Consider the following 22317-nt stretch of genomic DNA (forward strand, 5'->3'; position numbering starts at 1 on the left):
ATTGTATTTTACTTGAAAATGTCGAAAGCAATTAAAAGATATTGAAACTTCCTACTGTAGAAACTGGAAAACATTCGGGTGTGGATAAATTGTTAGCACATAATACTAATTTTGGAATGGCCTAACTCTTAAAAAGCATCTCGATAATTTTGATTGAGAAACCTTTAGTCATAAAAATAGTTAGAAGCGAATAAATTTGAAATTTCATTAATGCTGTAATAAGACACGGCGGTCGTGATTATATGTAGTAATCAAATTTGAAATCAATCTGGAAAAAATTACAAGATTTATTACGAACATAAATTTAGTAAAAAAAAAAAAAAGAAAACAACACGAGTAGTCGTTTGAAATACAATTATTATAACAAGCATTGGAGATGGTCCTGTTTAAATAGTTTTGTAAACTCTGCGAAATATCTACTTACACTAAATATCTTGCTGTTTCTATATGTACATTTTTTAATTTATTTCGAACTTTGCCGATGTAATCACGATAATCCTGTATGATTACAGTGCTCATGAGACTTCAAGATGTCTCATATCGTACAAATGATATATTCCTAAAAAATCTCTATGAATGTTTGAATACACTTGTAAAATACTGTTGGAATACAACGATATTGTACATACAGACACCTACACAGGTATTTGAACAGGACACTTACACAGCTCATACTCACTACTGTATAGAGAGTGGGGTTGAAAATCTTTAAGGTACCATGGGTCACTACCTTACAGTCAGTCTGAGAGTAACTGGCCAACTGTGAACGACCCATAACACTCACTTATATTTGAAATACATTTGGTTCTGTAATTCTGTTTAATAAATATCGCCTGATATTATTTCAACATAAACATTGTGTCTTGCACAGATTATTTATCTTAACTTTAAGATTAAATTCTAACAAAATTAATTCAAGTTCTAGTAATTGTTTAAAATATTTCAAAGATTTTATTGATTCGACATTTTTATTTTGATTTAATTTTAAATAAATGTAAAAATACTAATGAATGGGAAAAATTGTTCGAATCATAAAACTGATGTTTAATAATAGAAATAAATGTTCTTAAATATTTCAGTAGGTGTTAAAGCTCTCAAATATTTCGGATTTTAATGAATAAATTATCAACCCATAAAATGGCATGCATTTCATCATTTGTGATTTATACATATGTGCACAGTACACATACGTATGAAACAATATAATGGAAATTATATAAGTCGTGGCAATTAAAAATTAATTGCCTCTGAAAATTACTTGTTTCTACGATAAATACAACTCGTAATGTAGAGGCTGTTTCCTATCTCGACGTACAAGCCATTTTCTTCCGCATATATAAACTTGGCTATTGTTTGAACAAGTCGTTCCAGCTTAACAATATAGTACACAGTATAGTTTCTAGATTATCGTATAAAACTTATTTTCCACGAGAAACTAGGGAAAGTATCCAAAATTATGATAAACGAGTGCAGAATGTATGATAATATGTTTTTAACGTTGCAATTATAGGTATGTATAAATTGGAGTAATTATTATTATTGAAATTAATATTTCTAAGGTTGAAATAGATTAGTTTTACATTAATATCAAATGAATCCTTTATAGTTAATCCATTACAGCACGTACAACGTTCCCACATTTGTCACTGATTTATATTATAGTATAATATATTTGTCGGGTTATAGTTAAAATTGAGGGCGCGTAACAATTCTTCATTTGAATTAGCCATCGTTTTGTACAACAGAGATTATATTTACAGGTATAAATATGACTTTTTACAAAGTTTCACGAATGACCGTGGTGTCTAGACATGCGAGATGCTATTGACAATGTTCTTGGGTTCGAATCAAACGAATCCACAACGAATCCACGGTCAGCGGGATAACTCTTTCCTAAACGTAGAATACTTTGAAGCACGAAATATGTTTGCTGGCACGCTCGGTATATACTGCTCGATGTGTAACTTTCCAAGGCGATCGCACGAATAACAGACCGATGAAAATTTTCCTCCCTTTACGATTGCGTTCGTTTNGTTATATACTGGTTGGACGCATCGAGAAAGTTCCAATCGCCGTTGCTAGGCAGTTTCTGCCTGGAGTTTGATTATTAATACAACATGTGTCCCATTATATTGACACCTCCGAGACAAAATCACACGTGGCTAGGCCCGTTCTCGAGGCCGTATGCCGCCACAACCACGTTTCTAGGGAGAACCATACAACCACTGCACACCTCCGTCAGGCAAAACGTCCATCCCGTGACCGTGGCTACGTTCGGCGACCAGTCGTGTCACTCCGAGCCCAATCCCACTATCACGAATCTCGGACAAATACAATCGGATTGAATGACAGCAATCGCTTAATTACGGCTATGATAGAATCTAGGCTAAAGTATTAGAGGATTTTCCCAAAATTCCAAAGAAAAGGCTTCGGTGTCCTTTCATCTCCGACATATTAATACTATTATAGAAAATAAAATTGTTTTCGCTATTATTCTTATTAATTCTAAATATGTATATAATAACTCATTCTGAGTAATGATTGAAATTTCATCAAATAAAAGGTCAAAGGACTTCCAGAATCTTTGAAAAAATAAGTCAGTCTTTTTATATAGAACTTGCAATTAAATTTTCGATTTTAATCTTTTATAAAATTTTTTGTTTTAATTTACTCACAATTTAATATGCTCTATTTAGTTAATATAATAAACATAATTTTTCGCCCCCTAAGCTACATAGGTAACAAATCATTTATTATTCTGCTCTGTTATTGATTATTCAAAACGAACGGACGTCATATTAATTATTGAAAAACAAGATAATACAATAACAGAAACTTAATCAATGTTTATTAAGTGAGAAGTTTTATAACATCACTAAATTCAGAATGTTACAAGAAGGTTGAGTAAAAATCCGAGCATATGTCCTATTTAATTTGTCGTATTAATATTTGTCAAAATAAAAAAGAAAGCGACAAGACCTGAATAGAAATTTGTTTTATGACTAGAAGATTATAAAAATATGATTTTTACTTTAAGTTTTTGCATAATGCATATGTCTTACGTATCTGTGTTTAAGATCATATACGATAACTTATTGTATATCACGCACTTCTGTTACGCATTTATCTTATCAAATTAATTCAGTTTATGACAATTGCGTCAACTGTTAATAACGATAATATATAAAATATTGTATGTGAAAATGTGAAATATAGACAACATAAAATCGTATAGTTGCAATTCCGATAGATTGGTTAAGTTTCTCGAATAAGGAGAATTCGGTTTGATTAAATTCATAATATCATTCACTGTAGGAGAAGATAAATTTGCAATTGCAAATATGGACAAAGTGCTTATAATTTATTATAGCGCAAACTCGCATACATATCGAAATAATCGGAAAAATATTGTTAATCTAAAATCTATCGCTCAATACCTTGTCGTAGATACCGTTCGATACACTAAACTTATATCAAACATATTACTAACATACTTTGCATAGTTCTCGTGCAAATTTGCATATTCTATATGCATAGATGTCATATATTTCTTATGCATTTACGATGCATAAACATCCGCCGTCTACTCATCACAGTGCTAACGAGATTTCAAAATGATTCGTATAATACGAATAATACATTCATAAAATATGTCTGCAAACATCTGAATATTCTTGTTTTGTATAGCAAAATAGCTGCGGACTCGGCCATTAAAATGCAATACAGCTAGCCTAATTCCTTCTTCGTTCCGTGCAAAAGAAGAAAGAAATACGGCGAACGGAAACGAAAGAGGGCGGTTTAGACAGAGGCAAAAATTCCGTACGTATTCGTCCTCCTTTCTTGTCGGGACGCGAAACTTTCCAGCTTGAAAGCCAGCAAGTCAATGTGTTTCCTGGCGAACACGTAAAAGTGCGACCATGTCGGCCGAGATTTCCAGCGAAACGAGATCACCAACATGACGTGGAAACTTTTTCCAAGTTTCATCTCGTGAACGTCGCGTCGATTTGTTATGCTTCCTCGTGAGAAAGATTGCTCAATTTCGAGAGGAATGTCGTATCGATCGAATTAGGACTGTGAAATGAAATTACAACCGGCCAAATAATGATTCGTAGCATGCCTGATTTAACGTGATTTTTTGAATGAAAATTTATCGCTGTTATGGAAAATCGTATGCATTCACTTTGTTACGACGATTGAAATGGAAAAGAGGAGATCTAGTCTTATAATAAAATACAAAATGAAATAGAAGTATAAAAATGTATCTCTCGCAGCCGATATTTTGTTAGTTGTGCATAAAAATTTTGCAGAATACCTTTGAACTAGGTCCTTGTCTCAATATTTTCAATTAAATTAAAGTATCAAAATTGGAAAACCAATGACAATGGTTCATTCAGAATAACATGTAATTAAAAATCTCGTAGAAAAACGTAACGATGTTGTATCGATATGAATTTAATTATTATTTAAAATAATTACGTTTTCAGTATCGAATTTGCCAAAATTTATTCCGCTGGACAGTGGCCATTTATGTATATACTATACGCGTTAAATAGAAATATAGTATGTAACATTTTAAAACTTTATTGACATTAAGTATAAAGAAAGACTTGTAACACATCCAAATCAGCTGGTTGCTGAAACGAATGAAACCATAATAGAAAGAAGACTGAAGAAGGAGCATCCTGCAGACCTCACAATAGAAATACAATAAACAACCTGGAAGATGGAGTCCCGCTGGGGGTAACCATCCACATGCTATATTTTACCAAATATTTACAGCTATAATATTTTACCAAATGCCCTACTGGACAAATTGTAAAATTTAAATTAATAATAATAAAAAAAAATGAAACTTTATTGACGTTGAGACAGGATTATCATGATACATTTAATTCAAAATTTAATTTAAAATTTAATTCAATCTGAAAATGTGTATAATACACGCAGTAAATTAGTACACAGCCATGGAGACCATTTTGTACGTATAATAAACGTTAAAAATGGCACCAGTGAATATTTAGAATAAAATGGGTAATGTAGTGGGTAATTAAGCGCTTAAATACTTTTCGATTTTTAATAAATATGTACCTGCACTAAATAGCATCTTGCAGTTTCTACGTACGTTTTTAGATTTGTTTTAAACTTTATCAGACGCAATCGCGATAGTTGGATCGTAGTGCTAATTAAATTTCAAAATGTTTCGTGTCACACACGATACATTCGTTAAAAGTTCCCATAAATGTTCGAATAATTTTCCGAACCAGTGTAAATTTATGCGATCGTGTCGTGTGTAGCGTTTTTCTAGATTCGTCAGTTTCTAAAAACTAAACTCAAAATGTGCGTTCAAGTCGTTTAACATTTGTTGAAACAATTTGCTGCACGTTCATCGCGCAATTAATTGACAATACGGAACAATAACAAGATCGAGCAGCCGCCACACGGAATCAATGAACACGTGCCAATTAACGTGATGCAGTTAATAGTTTCCCAGTCTCGATTGTCTCTCTTAATATTTATTCATTCCTTATCTCGTGCATCCTGACTACGTATTAATAATCTCACACGAATATTTGTAGATACGCGTGCTTCTATTGCTTTAAATAGCACGTGCCTCGAATATGATAACAGATAGACACAGGCCGGCGAGCATACGCAAATTTCGTCCCTTTCATGTTTCAAACATCTCCTATGGCTCTGTGTGTGTTCCATTCGACGAGTCGACAAAGTCAATTCGAACAATACTTTCGACAGAGACGTTTCTTCCGGACAAAGAAGCTTTCAAATAAAACAAAACGAACGCTTTAAAACGCTCTCTCTCTCTCTGTTTGTGTTATACGTACCTTGTAGAGTGTATCGAGACGTAACAAAATGCTTGTGGAGCTGAAATTCTCGCATATGAGACAGCTTGTTTCACCTTTCCAAATCTTCTACGAACTCGTGCGAGAGCTTAAGACCTTCTGGTTATGGCTCGATTATAAATTCTTCAAGCGATTCAATGGATTCAATTTTTTTTTATTTATTATTTGTTTAAATTTTACAATCTGTCCAGTAGGACATTTGGTAAAATATTATAGCTTAAATATTGATAAAATATAGCACGTGGATGGTTACCCCCAGCGGGACTCCATCTTCCAGGTTGTTTATTGTTCTATTGTGAGGTCTGCAGGATGCTTCTTCTTCAGTCTTCTTTCTACTATTGTTTTATTCGTTTCAGCAACCAGCTGATTGGCGTGTGTTGCAAGTCTTTCTTTATACTTTTTTGCATGTTTGGCGATTTCCTCTTTGACTGTTGGAATTTTTTAATCTTTTCGTACGTCTTCATTTCTGACGTACCATGGAGCGTTAACTATTATCCTTAAAATTTTTGCTTGCTCTAATGGATTCAATGGATTTATTTATCATGTAGGGTATAATAGGATAAGACGTCGAGAATAAAAACCGATTTTATCAAGCGATGCACCATTCGATAGTTTACCGAAAGCGAACGTTACAAACCTATTTACATCGTCTAAATTTTGTTCAACTACTGTGCATCTTATCAACAAGTTTGAAAAAGGTTGAGAATAATAGTTATGCCAATATGTCGATATTGTAAATACAAGAAAGTAAACGCCCTGAAACTTCAATATCAACTCCATATTTTTCAACATCTTTCGGCGTTTTTCAATTTTTATACTTGGGATTTGTAAAGAAAAAATCTAAAAAAAATTTCTCTAACCTAAATCACTTGTTTGCAATGTCCTACAATTTTTTTTATTTATTATAACTTATAAGGATAACGACGGCTTATAACGACACTTCCGGTTGAGATAAAGCATCGATGGTGCATCACATGGTACCATCGCTTCAAGACCACTTTTGACCCCCTCGTCCTGTTATACTCTTTGGATTAAAGTTGTCCGTGTTCTTTGCTTCTTCTCAAGCTTCCTTTATATCAAAGATTTATATCAAATGAAGCAGATGAAGAGTTTGCTCAACATTAAGTGTAGCGAAACAGTTAAAATGACTAGTATCTGACTTTTTATTTTTCTAATTATCATAATCGCACAAGTATTCTTAACGTTTACTTTCATTGAGACAGGAACATCACTAATATTAGTCAATTATTAATTAATAGTACTAATTAACTATGTACATATTTAGATATTATGTATTTATATACGTGTTTTAAAGTTTCAGTGTTGAAAAAGGACATGCTACTGCAGATCTTGGAAAAAATCAATTTCTTGTATTCTTTTTGAAAGAATATATAATGCCAAATTGTATACTGAGATTCCTAAAATCAACGAAGCTTTAAGTTCTTTTTCTATTTTTTTTTTTTTAATAATTTACATTCATAATTTGTCCAATTTGGACATTTGGTGGAATTTTTTAGCTGTTTGATTATCGTGTGGGTGGCTATCCCCAGCGGGGTACCATCTTCGTGTTTGTTACGTCATGCAACAACATGTATGTATGTTGAACATAGTCAATATCAGTCACGATTATTGTAAACCTGTGCTGCGTTAGTGAATAACGTTGTGTTACGACTCAACCTTCTCTTTTTTATCATCTAACCCTCAAGTTTACGTGACACTGGACTGCGTTAACACGTTGACTGCCACGACACCCATATTTGGGTGTCAGCAAAGTTTCTGGTCAGGCCACGAAACCCATATTCGGGTGTCGCTTATTTCACTACTTGCGAAGGATCGTCGTAGGTATTTGAAAAGATATTCCATAATAATAAAACTGTTGAATTGTTATAAAAGTCATACGAAAATGGTTTGTTATAAAAGTAATACGAAAATGGTTTATTAAAAAAATTATTTAGCATGTAAAACTTTAAAGCATTCTATACATAGCTGAGGTTGGTCGGGTCAATTTGGTCAATAAGTTGTTGTTTTCTTCAAATTCGTTTGTGCCTTTGTTCGGTCCATTCGACGTCTTTTATTTGCATAACATAGTTTGCATGCGCGTCTAATGCTTCTTCCGGAATCATAAGCCTCGTAAAAGCTTTCTTTTTCACTGCTATCTGACTCACTAAGAAATAAGTTTTCAATTTTGCTTCTCGACATTGTAACGAATTAGGGCAGAGATTTTAAGTTGTACCGTTCGTTGCTCGGCCAAGATTCAAACTGATTTTGTAGAAAGTGGGGAAATGAGAAACAAATGCGAAGGAATGGAAACAAAAGAAACGAGAGGTAAGACCATCAGATGAGCGACTCGCATTATGAAAATACCGATGGGAGCAACGAGCAGAGGATGCTTGGTACCGCTGCACGCGTGGCCTGACTGAGATTTTTTTGAAAACAGGCGTGCCAGTCAACGTGTTAAAGGCGTAGTAGAGATACTTGTATGTGAGTATCAGTGTGTGGAAGTATGTGTGTGCGTAGTGTCTCGAAAACAGACAAATGCAAACAATTCAGTCGGTTAACAGTCGGATATAGAAGAGAGTGCTGAGATGCATAAAATAAATATATAACTATTCCAATATTAATTGCAAGAGTAAATTTAGTGTTCCTGTAACATTATTTCGGCTTCAAAGATGCACAATTCTCAACAGTAACTAAGCAGTAGCAGCATACCTATGCGACCGGCATCCAGCGATCGCCCCCCCACAGGAACTAAACACCTGATATAAAAAACCCTCCCGAGTCAGCACTCGACATTCTGTATCTTTACTCTGTCAGTTTATATGATAAATTTTGCAATAACTATCATAATCGAAGTACCAATGTCTCACCTTATGTGCGGAACTAATTATGTGCGTGAAATAATCTCGAACCGACGTGACACTTTCTACGGTAGATTATCTTATAAAAAATTCCATGATTCACGATGAATCTTTCTACGTTGATAAATTTTCTGTTGAAAAAATTAAGAAAAAGCATTGAGATGCCATAGAGGTAAAAAAATTCTCATTTTACAAGAAAATATCCAACGTTCAGTTATAAACAAAACAGCTTTCCCTGCTAAAAGCTTTGGTACGAAATCGCAGTATATCCGTCATGTACAAAACATTTGCTTTTACAGAAATCAGAAAAATTCAGAATTGTAAGTATAAAGAGTATTATTTTTTGTTTATTTAAGTTAAAAGAGTATTATTTTTCAAACTGTTTTAGAGAGCTTTGAAAAATAGCTAAGAGGTCCTTGTAGAGTATAAAAATTCCGGTTGAACCGCGAATAAGATATCTTTATATTCAGTAACCCTTTTGATTAAGAAAAACAGCCTTCTCTTTCTCTCTATCTATCTTGATAGTGTTTTTATTATTACTTTTAAGAATATTCATCTCATCGAGCTAGATTTATTCACGAAATTTACGTTTAGATTTATATTTATTCATGAAATCTACGCTTCAGAATGAAACATAGAGCTTGTTCGTTTGTATTCCAAGAGGGCAATTGAGAATTTCTGTCTCAAGTATGACAAATGCAAGCTTTGAGATGGATGATAGTTATGGAAAGTTGATTGAAAATTATGATACAGGTATCAGTTTGAGGACACGTGTGGGATATTTGTTGCATCTGGAAAGGAGATAGGTAGATAGATGTTTGAGTTTGAATGAGAATTGAAAGAGATTGAGTGAAGTTAGTGAAAAAAGTTATCGAATGTTATTATATTCAAAATACTTATATATTTGGGTTTAAAGTTCCTTTCTTTAATTTTATGATGTTACATCATGCTTATTGATTTGACTACTATTCAAATGTTGTAAAGTCTTACTTTTATATCGGTATTGTTGAGGTTATTAGATGTATAAAGAGAAAGATGCGTGGATAAATTATAAGGTAGAAAAATATATTTTAAATACAGAAGCGAAAGTGCAAGTATGAAATAATAATTTCAGTTGGTCCAGATCCGCACGCTAGTGTCACTCGCTCAAGAGGACCACCCGCTCCGAAATAGTAATCAAGTAGACGAAAACATCCTGTATGCCATAGATATCGAAACAATAACAAAACAGTGACTGAATAACCGCCTCTGATATACATCCGACGATAACCCCTCTAAAGGGACTAAAACCTCACTATAAAAACCCTCCAAATTTAGCGCTCGACTCATCATTCTGTTATAATTCTTTGAACCGTCACTCTGTTGGATTTATACAATAAAATTTCCATCATCTTATATGGAGTTCAATTCCTTCACCTTATTCGTGAAACGTTCGAACTGCGACGCCAGATCACCGGCGATCTATCGGTTTAGTGATTTCTCGTGTCCCCGACGTGACACTAGCAGTGTTACCCTATAACTGAAAACCCCGAAGCCAATGTCGCCTGTCGACAGTTTATGTTTGTCTGCCTTCGTCCCAGTCTTTTGCCTATACGCTGTCGATGGCTTCAGTGCTTTAGAAAGCTAAAAAGAAGTTTTCTTAGAAGAAAACGAAGAAAAAGAAGAATTCTTAGAAGCGGTGACCTTCAACAGGTATGGAAAGATTGTTAGGGTTTTCAAGAATTTATAGAATATAGTTTGCATGTATGTACTTGTTATATTATGAAGTTTGATAAGATCTAGAATGTAGAACTAATTATTCTATCTATTTATTGAGGGGTGGAATCGCTCCTTGAAGAAAAATTCAGAATTTTCTATCTGAAGCGAAATATTTCAAAAACGGTGAAAGATATCTACAAAAAAATGTAAACGGAAGTTGCATCGTTTTATCGTATTTACCTAACTATGTAAACAAATTTTCGAAAAATTCATGATTTTCGAGTTATCGCCCTCCCTTCTCCAAACCACCCCTTAAAGAAATGTTGTTTACTATACATACTGAAATACCACTGAATACCTTCGTCTCATCTCTGTAAATGATTTAAATAAATAAAACCAATTTTAATCAATTTTGACACTTCTCCTTAATAAACTGGTTTCACAACGCAATGCTTAAATAATTTACACGAAGATTATCAACATCAAATCTAATTATAACAGCATAACAGTTTTTACTAGTAAAGTTGACATTTAAACATTGAATTCCCTTTTTGCATTATATATTATTATAAATAATATACGATAAGTTTGTAATTGCTACCATAACGATATTCCTCATAGAAACGCTTGAAACATAGATTCAAATCGCGTAAATAGTCCTTCACTACAAAAGTAACGAAATCTACAAAATTCTGGATCTCGCTGCTATGCGTTTTTAAATATCCGCTTTTAAACAAAGCTTATTGGGAAAGATGTTCGAAGTGAACGGTGACCGTCGTTATTCGTATCGTTATTACGGATGACATCCTCTACTTGACTACTACGCAAGGTTTCAGAATCTTTTGATTTTTCGACTAGCCTAACTTTCCCTGTTACATTTTATTGCATTACGATACTGTATTACAATATAAATCGCGAAATAAATTGCTACATTTTTATCGCAGCATGTCATCTTCCCTCAGCCTTTCTCATTTAAAAACTGTTCCATTCGTAACTCATAAAATCTCTGTAATTTACAATTTAGTAAGGTTTCAATTTGTTTAAAATTTGTGGATATCTACATGAAATAAATTCATCAATTCTATTTCCGGCTCATGAAAATTATTATATTTCTCTGCTAGAACAAAATATCTCGTGAACACCTTACTGAGAACATCAAGATAGTCAAAATATAATGCCCAAACAAATTTGCCATCAATCTTTTAAAAAGAAGAAGATATTTCTCATAGTCGAAGTAATGTAACAATTCCAAGAGTTGAAATACGTATTTACAAAACTCGTACATGTATGTTGGAAAAGATCATGCCAATGTAACTGGTATTCCGCACGCAGAGGATCAAAAATATCGGAAAATACTCAAGATCGTAATTTCAACACGCTTAAAATGTAATTCCAGTACACAATGTGTTAACGTTTCAGAATCGATGCGTACTTTGTATCGATATCACGTAACAGTGTTGAAAGCTACGGCCACAAATTGCACCTATACAGGGTGTCTCACAAACGAGATCACTTAAATATCTGCCTTATTTACCATTGTACGAAAAGACACTTCTCCACTCAACTATTGCATTTCAAGGGCAGCGTGCAACGATGGGAAGAATTTTTTTCTCAAGGTCATTTTTCACGAGATTTCAAGGGATGATCGATACGTTTTTAAACGTAAGCCTATATTTTTGTCCATAAATCGATGCGTCTTTTTATTCTTTATATAAAAGTATTAAGGTACTTGTATCCGAAAATGCTTAATTTAAAAGATATTTTGACCTTAATTTTGTAAAACTCGTAAAACCCTGTCTTTCCTACGCTACATTCGATGAAATTGAAATCGGAATACCTTTTAACCCCTTAACCTACAGCTACGGGCATAGCCCGTAGTACGATGATCGGGCCAAACGTAAATATTACGGGCATAGCCCGCAGTAGATGATCGGGCCAAATGTAAATATTAGCGGCGGCGCCCTCCTAAAGTTATAAATATTTGTGGAATACTTGAGTAATTACAACCTGATGCAGTAATTGTGGCAGATGCAAGTACTACAAAAAGTTTATTTATACAAAAATCACTAATAGAAAATTAATAATCTGCGATGGTGTGATACAATTCGAAACATTCTGGTAGATGTAAGGGAACTTTGCGCTTCTTACACTCCCACGTTGTTCCTCTACGTTTTTTATTTTTTTGCCAAACTCTACAAGGTTTTCACGGTCTTAATTTTGATGCCGTTGGGTCAATGTGTTTTGGAAAATGAGCCCAATGCTTCGCGCGCAGTCTCTCTGGCATACCTCCGCAAGATGATAGTCCTCGTTCTCTATAATCCGGTTTTGTGAGGATGCTTCTCTAGAATTTATGAAAATAAATTTCGATGTGCGAATGTGTCCAAGAATAACTTGAAACTGATCACGATATGAAGAGATAATAAGAATATATCACGAGCCTTATCTGTACTATTTGTGATAGAGCAAATTACAAACCGGGACCGTCGTACCACGAACGATGCCTTGTTTACATTTTCGGCTCAAAATTCCCGACGTAAATCGTAGGTTAAGGGATCAAACAAGCATTTCGCATATAATTTCCTCGATATTCTGACGCAGAGAACAAAAAGAATCATATCTACTGATATAAACAAATACATGGAGCTCTACTTAACAAAAATACCGGCAACTTGAGACGACTAGAAATCTCCTTAAAAAAAATAAATAAAACGAAAAATTTCTTTCTAGAATTACACACGCCCATTGAAATAGTTCAACTTTGTCCTGAGAATTATTTTCATACAATCGTAAATAAGGTTTAACTGAGACACCCTGTATAGATACGAAACTTGCTATCGAATCCCTTCAACGTCCAACCACCAAGACGTTGGCAATGAACTTTATAATCGTTTCGTTGCACGTATTTCATTTCAACCGTGAGATTGTCGTCAGAACCTCGTTCAGATCGTCTTTCGTTCGTTTATTCGTTCGTTATTGACGTTCTATCTCATCCGTGTGTTCGCTTGCTCGGCGTTACGCCAATATCATTATTGGAACGTGACGCGCCTGTTCCTCTCGACACGGTGACGCACAGTTTACGGAAAGTTCTGTAAGGTAGCAAGATCGTAACGCAATAATCCAGTCGATAAAATGACGGAACTTGTTTGGAATCTGTGATACTATGCGACACTTGATCGAACCAACGATTATCGAGTTTTTACACGTTGAAGCTTGTTCTAACGTGATTTGCTTTTAACGCTAGAAAATTATCAACCCGCAATTTTTCTTACATTTTATGACCATATAATAAATGATATGGTTCATACAAATGCACAAATTATTGATAAACATTTGTCCTCGAAGCGGCGGAATTGTTAGAATCGTCGAAACTACTAGTTTTTCATTTTTCATACAGTTTATATAAAAATGAAATATATGTTAAGAAACGCAACTTTTGATGCTGGAATTACTCGAATGATTAAAATCATTAATTTATAATTCCTTTATAAATGTTTAAGGAGTGTACAATAAGTTGCAGCAAGTTATATAGTTTATATAAATATAGAAAAACAATTTAGTAAATTATATTCTACTACTATCGACTATTACATCGACTACTATTAATAATTAACGAAATGATAAGTTTTGTTACAGATTAAAAACATATCAGTTCTGACATTGTTAACTCGTTTTCGTACTTCTATTCCATGTTATCAAAATTTTAATGTTATCATAGTAAAACCTGTTTGGACCTATGGGATCCAACTATGGGGAACTGCGAGTAACTGCAACATAGAAATTCTTCAATGATTCCAATCGAAAACTCTAAGATCCTTAATAGATGCACCTTGGTATGTTACCAACGAAACGATACATCGCGACTTTGAGATACCCACGGTTAAAGAAGAAATATGCAAATTCAGTAACAGATATAATATAAGAGTCAATAACCACCACAAGCCATTAGTCACCCAACTGCTTGACACGACGGATCAGACCCGCAGACTAAAAAGAAAATACCCTTCAGATTGAAGCATTAGAGTCAACTAGAATCAAACATAATATAAATTATTATAATCCAAGTTTCTGTAACACGCCAAATGAAGTTACTTAAAATTCTCAATGAGAATTGCTTGTAAATTGACGACCAAGTAAAAACAAAAATATAGAATATCAGTAGAATGAACATAAACGTAGGAATGTTATTTTATTAGTTTGTAGGTAACAGTATGATAAACACAATATCGTTTGCACTCAAACAAAATCGAATATAATACTCTGTTTCGCGTATACGTTTCTCACTACTTCTACGACACAACGGCACGACGATCTTCACACGAGCACGATAAATTCGACTCTCATAGCATTTACCATGCTCATTTTCCCCTTAACATACCTTGGTAACGCTGACCTGTTTCTACGACCAGGTTTTCAGGTCAGAAATAAGAAGAAAAATAAACAATATCATATATAAGCACCGCTCTACAACGGCTTAGATCTAATTCATAAATGCAACACCAAAAAAAAAAATGTAACCCCGACACACAATTATTGTATGGCTATGTCGTACCGTCACGTATCGGTACTTTTGCCTAAAACATCCCTCAACAACAATTCACCGTTTATTGTGAATATCATACACATGTAATACTTATTATCTGGCCAATAAACAGTATTAAAAAAAAAAAAAAAATACCTTGGTAACGCTCACAACACTCCTTGACAACGTTAATAAACAATTACCCCTCACGCCACGTCCTTCCCTGATGTCACACTATCCCACATAAATATATGAAATGATACAAGAAAGTAAAGAAATATTGAAAAAAATAGGTTGAATTAACAAATTTTTCATAAAACTCCATGTCTGGAAAATATCATTCTTTCAATATTATTTTTTATTTATTTATTTAAATTTTACAATTTGTCCAGTAGGGCATTTGGTAAAATATTATAGCTGTAAATGTGGATGGTTACCCCCAGTGGGACTCCATCTTCCAGGTTGTTTATTGTATTTCTATTGTGAGGTCTGCAGGATGCTTCTTCCTCAGTCTTCTTTCTATTATGGTTTTATTCGTTTCAGCTACCAGCTGATTTGTATGTCTTACAAGTCTTTCTTTATACTATACTGTTGGAATTTTTAAATCTTTTCGTATGTCTTCATTTCTTATGTACCATGGAGCGTTAATTATTGTCCTTAAGATTTTTGCTTGCTCTGTTTCTATTTTATTTACGTGACTCATTGCTGCCATCCCCCATAGTGGCACTCCGTATGTCCAGATTGGTTTGATTATTGTTTTGTATATTTTTAATTTATTTTCTATGCTTAATTTCGATTCTTTCAATATTATTTGACAATATTTAATCACATCATCGATAACTAAAAATTGCTGTTTCAAGAATAATTTTTCTCAACTGCTTAACTTAAGTAATACTATTTTCAGTATCCCTGAATACATAATACGTGATAAAATTATTTGAGATTCCAATTTCTATATTAAAATCTAAATCAAAAATGTTGGAAGATAGAAATATCCATGTTAAAGTAAAAAATATTAAATTATTAAAGCTTGCATATAAAAATGACCTAATAATATTAGAATAATAACCAAATTATCACGCAAATAGGTTACATTCATAAATAAAAGTTTCACATCCTGCAATTGTAATTGGCTTAAACATGGCTAGACGATATTGCGACAGATCCAACGAATATTCTATATCCGGTGCATTTTTCAAAGCCCTTTATCGAACGATATGTGTAAACATTTCAGTTGACAGTAGGAGCAAACCTCTGCTGGATTTCATACGTATAAATCCTGGTGGACGCAAACATTATCAAAGTATTTTATTCGTTTTTACTTTTTTTTTATCTTTTATTCTTCAAAGTATCAAGATATTTTATTTTACACAGCATATGAAAATAAGAATCGTTTGGCATCGTTTCATGGACAGTCCGTATATCCCGTGATCAGAAAAATCAATTTGCCGAAGTAGAAAAAGCGAAAGAAGGAAGAGAAATTGATCGTAAATAGGTTTGTTTACGTACCGTCTGGCCATGAGAATATGTATTGTCATCGACGATGCATTTTTTCGGGAACGTTTCTTCCGTCGTTAATTCATTTCCGGCATCCTCCTCGACGTCGATGTCTACTTGTCCAAGGAGAACCTGCCCGGTCGTTCTTGCTGGAACTAAAAAGTTGGAATCAATGTTAGAGAACGAAGTCGGCAAACGAAGTGGCAACTGAAATTGAATGAAACCAATCTTTTGATCAGCTTTTTGACCAATCAAAATCAATGGATAAAGGCAAACTTTTTATCCTTTGATCATATCGTAGGAATAATTTTAGAAGAACGAATGTCGAGGAGTATTTTACTTTTATGGGATGATGAATAACGATGGATTATCTAGAATTTTCAGAAGTAGGAGAATTTCGTCAAATGGGAATTCTCTGAACGGAGAAATGGCAGGAAATAGTTGATTCAAGTATACGTCAGAGAAATAAAATTATTGGAAAACGTATACGATAGGAAGATTTAACTCTATTGCCTTCTTTCGGTCATTTTTTACCCAATTGTACCTTTTTAGCGTTAAAAATATTTCGAGTTTGAGCTAAATATGAAATAAAGTTTTGTTACTGAGATGCGTGATGTGTTCTGTAAATTTTACGTTGAACATTTCCTTAAAGTATTGCGAGTCATTTTCATCTGCCAAGGTGAGAATGAGATTGAAGTACAAAAGTTCGAGATTAGTAATATAGAAGTTAGCGATACATTCATACAAGTTATGTACAGTATGTGCGTTTTAAATGTGTACACACGATTATTTCTGCAAGTAACAGAAATGCTAAAAAATGTTTTAAATGAAAGCCGTTCGACTTCATGGGAGAAACTTAATAAGATATTTCGATTTTTTCTACATTCTTATTTGAAAAAATTTCAACGCTAACGTATCTTTTCTAAATTATTAGTACTGTTATTATTAAAGAGAGAAATTATTGTATAAATGCGCTACATAAAAATATAATTTGATTATATAATTATAATAAAGAAAATAATCATTAACTAACGATGCTTTTAGCAATTCGTTTGGGAAGAGACGCGGTCGCGGTAGAGCGCGCCAATGAGAATCGTAAATTCTCGTTACGATACTACAGAATTATTTATTCAGAAATATTAGAAATTAGGATTTCCAATAATTTCTATCCTATATGATAAATTTATTGATAGATGGATCTATTTACAGTGGATTAAACAGGAAACGATGGTTAATTAACGTGAACTAAATACGGTAGTGTGATATAACTAAGACAATTAAATTCAACTAATAATTCACAATTCATAACAGCTCGGTAACTCAACTCTTTCAACTCCTCACAACTCGACTCTCAACTAACGATTCCTCACAACTCTACTCCCAGTTAACGACTGACCATTAACACGTTGACTGCCATGGGGGTCACCGGTGACCGGCGATGCAGCAACTATCAAAAGTACATAATTATAAAAAAAAAGGACAATCGTAATAATTGTCTACAACGCCGTGGCCCTCACCACGAAAAATGCTTCAAGCATGATTTTATAACTCATTTTATTTGCCGCAAATAATATTTCAACAAAATATGCATCGCATAATGAAAAGTTCACGTCGGTGCCTCCGGCAAACCATGGAAAATTCATCTGGCAGTCAACGTGTTAATTTGTTTTTCTCTCTTAAGCATTCCTTTGTCTTTTCTCATACCTCCACCACGTAAGTGCTCCGTAACCGTCCGCGATCATGATCACGAATGCCTTCTTCCGTGCAACTATTCGATTGAAGGATCGAGGATACATTGATTGAAGTTTCCCGACCCTTTCGGACTATCGGCACTTAGGCTTTCTCGCAACGTTGTTTATAGTTCACCAGACATTTCTTGGACAATCTGTCCACGATATTACAATACGATAATCCCCTACTTCGACGAAGATAATAGGAGTGGTTGAAATGATTATAACGCTGAGTTAACAGCTTAAATATACACTTTATTCTAACAACTTTGAAGATTTGAGTATTTACGCGTGGTGCGTGTAGACGCGTTCTCAGCGAAGTGTTCATGGCAAGTTGACTGATCGAAAAGCTAGTCAAGTTCGGTTCGAAGAAGTAATAGCAAGTGAAGTTATGTTCTGTGAAAGTGTTATTTATATGAGTTTAGTGATGGGTGCTGGTTGCACCACCAACGGTAGCTTGCGGGTGGACATGACCGTTGAACATAAGAAAACCCGCTTTTCCCATTTTTTACCGGATTGTACAATAAACCTAAGGACCTTCTCGACTTGAAAGATGTTTTGAAGCAATTAAGTGCCTTGACGGTAAAATAAGATTGCTTAATTTTATGACAGTTGCTTAGGACTATTTTGGTCCGACTAATTATATTTGTGCAGCTGGTGGCCGCCTTGACTGAGGGACGGATTTTGGTTTATGCAGATGTAATAATAGTGTTATATTTAAAAATGTTATACTATAGGGTATTTTGTTACTTATAATTGTTTTGCTTAATCAATCATGGCTTACTCGTATTACTCGGTTAGTATAATATACTACAGTACTTATACATATTTTTAAGTATGTATAATGACTCTTTTTTATTTATTTTCTAGCTATCTTGATAGATATTTATTTATAATTAAGACAAATTATTCGTGTACTAATGTAAGAATACTATTTGTTACGTCGGGCGACACAATACCTAGATCAGGCCACACACCGCTGGCCGGATGGCAATCATGTGTCCGCACGTCCTCATCGCGTGCCCTCAGTAATCTTAGAAGCCGACCATAAACTTTAGGAAGTTCTAGAAGATCCGTCAGACCGAACAAATATCTCTAAACTCAATCGTTACCGAAAGGTTATTGTATTGCAAAGAAATACCGAAAGTTCGTTTTGTCCACGTGCGATGCTTTACACTGGCAACTGTTTCTCGAGGGCGGCTAGGACCCTTCCTAGTCCTTCTTGTATCCAATCAGAAACAAGTCTACTGCCCTCACTTTTCCTAACTAAATCGTTATGAACAAATCAGCTTTCTCGCGTCTTTAGACACACCCATCACTAGCTTTCTTCCGACACAACATCTCCACTTATTCTTCACCGTTAGAATAGTCAACACGTCATTACCGAGTTTCATACCTTAAATCAGTCAGTTACTTCACTTATACATATGCATCAGTGTAATTATTTTTCTATATAAAGTTGTTGGAATAAACATTATTTTATACCTGTTAATTCAGTGTAAATTCAGTTGAACCACCCCTATTGTCGTAACAGAAATCAGGGGATCGATCATTTCGTGGCGTCGATTATTTAATCGTAACGGGAATTTACGACTCCCGTTGACGTGCCTTCTCGCGATCGCGTCTCTCCGCGAATGGTCGACGAAACACTATTAATATAATTGCACACGTTATTAATATTTCATATTCGATCAACCTTCTCACACACTTGCCTGCCTATTTTCTTATAGGCGTATGTGTCTGACTATAAAGCTGTCTCTTCTACTTGATCTTATGGTTAATCCAAACCTGCTCTTCGTTATTTCAATTTCATTTATCATCTAGTCTCGTTTGTACAGTTGAAGTGAAAAATATTAGTAAAATTTGACAGATGAGAAGTTATAACTTATTAACAAATATTCGATAATAAGAGAAATTAAATTTTATAAATAAATATTACCAATTACAAGTCATCTGATTATTCTGTTTGACCTAAAATTATGAAACTGTAAAATCTAACTTGATGATCTACAGTTTGTAATTTGTCTATTTTATGATATTATTTGTCGGAGAAGGGTTGGACGTATGGGCGTCTGAGGTACCCTCACTGGAATTGGCCATTGTTGGTACAGCGGTAGTTTATTGTTACAAATATGTCGATGCAAGAGATTACAGGTAATCGCGACGGCGGACGGTCGAGAGGTCGATGATGACAGATTCGGGTTCTATAACGAATCCACGGCCAACGGGACGGCGAACTCAACGTGATACGCTATTTTCGTTTTACTCAACGTGAAAGCAGTACCCCGCTCAGTAAGTTCTCTGAGACAACTCTCTCTTGATAACTCAGCAACCAACTCAATCAGCAACTCGATCAGCAACTGTGTCAGCAACTGTGTCAACTGTCTCAACAATGTCAACTGTGTCTTAGTCCAAATGGACCTACCCTTACATAGTATTTTCCCCACCTCTCGGGTCAATCTTTGTTTTAAGGCGAGCCGCGTGGCTACGTTCGGCGACTCATCATGTCACTTCGAACCCAAGCCCATCTTCATAAACCCTGAGTATCCCTAATCGGATTAGAACATTACAACTATTTTTTAGTTTTATTACTTAAGTGTAGTTATAATAAAAGTCTGGCCCAGGGTACTGGGGAATTTTCCAAACATCCCAAAAAAAGGCCCCGATGTCCTTTCATCTCCGACATATTAATTAACAAATTATTATAGAAGATTCTCCTGATGTCCATATTAATAGTAATATAAGTAGTTAAATTTATCAGATTAAATTAATTTTTTGAAAATAAATTCCATATATTTATAGTGACTGTAATATAATTAAAGGAACTAAATCGGTACAACTAATCGATACGCCTTTCCAGGTACCCACCTTTCTGAAGGCCACGGACATATCTCTGGGCCACATGGCCCGTTGAAATTTTCCATCTTTTCTGACCCCTCGGCACTTTCACTTTCTACCTGCACTGTAGTTCGTACTCCTAGGGAGTTCATCGGTCATTTTAAATGATTATTCCACGGTACTACACTCAGTCATTCTGATATAAACATCTGACCCCAGGTGTACTCACTATCACTAGTTTCACTTATAGCACTGTCTTCATCAATGACCCGCAACTTCATATAATCAGCCGCTGTGGAAGTCGTTTGCGGTTCTCCGTGCTCGCCTTCTCGCTGTACCGTGTAACGGTCATTCGGTAAAATCGCATAATACTGTCCAAGGAACCTCAGCTGGAATCCAGGACCGGCTTGCGTCCTTTTAAAATTGCCACCGAATCTCTCGTCTTGTACACTGTCGTCTTCTTGCGTTTCTTGTTAAACGCTCTGACTGATGGTTCGCCTTCGCAACACCTGAAATTTTCTCACGACTATTCCGTTCTCTGGCCAAGTTTTAATCTGATTATCGACTTTGACTTTATCTGAAGAAGATAGTCTTTGCGGTCTTTCATAAACAGGTATGTCGTCTTGCTGAATTAAATTCATTTTAGCTTCTACTTCGCGGTCTCTACTAACGCGGTCAATTCGCAATCTCCGATCTTAACGTCTGTAATGATTGTGACGCATCTTTAGGGGATTTACTCATGTTATTTGCATTGCGATGCAATGTGTCCGTATTTCTGGCACTTGAAACATCTAGCGCCTTTGATTTTCGTCGGACAGTTCACAATCAGGTGATACTTATTTCCGCATAGAAAGCACCGTCGTCCTCTCGCCTTCCTGAATTTTTTTTCGACTCGTTTACTCTTCGTCTTTTCGTTTTCCTTCATAGCCTCGTACAGGGCAAGCTTCTCTTTTAACTCGCGAATATTTTTGGCGCTGTACAGTACCATTTTGTTGGTCTCCTTGTCAGGGATTCCGTCGATGATGTATTTTACTACGGACGAACTTTCCATATCCGCTTGTTTAGCTATGTAGAACATTTTATAGATATATTCTTGGTATGTCTCGGTTTTCTTCTTGGTTTGACGCGACAGCTCCTTATGTATGTTATACGAGTCTACTTTTTGCGCAGATTCGGTCACATCGTACTCTTCTTCACTTTCTTCCCCTTCGTCTCCTTCGTCCTCACCGTACTCGATTTCAAAGGCGATGGAAACTCTTAGACGATCTCGCAGTTCTTCCTCCTTACCAGTTATCCTTAATCTTCGTTTTCTCAGTTCA

General features: G+C 34.8%; 1 protein-coding gene across 1 annotated transcript in view; it reads right to left on the minus strand.

Moving 5' to 3' along the window:
* Positions 1-22317, minus strand: part of LOC122568884 — a 277949-nt gene that overhangs the window by 32583 nt on the left and 223049 nt on the right. The window contains exon 2 of the mRNA XM_043729153.1: positions 16443-16585. Coding sequence (XP_043585088.1) covers positions 16443-16585 — 143 coding nt within the window. The remainder of the gene's footprint in view (positions 1-16442; positions 16586-22317) is intronic.

The sequence above is a fragment of the Bombus pyrosoma genome, linkage group LG7 (assembly GCF_014825855.1).
Source record: "Bombus pyrosoma isolate SC7728 linkage group LG7, ASM1482585v1, whole genome shotgun sequence".
In the NCBI taxonomy this organism is placed as follows: Eukaryota; Metazoa; Arthropoda; class Insecta; order Hymenoptera; family Apidae; genus Bombus; species Bombus pyrosoma.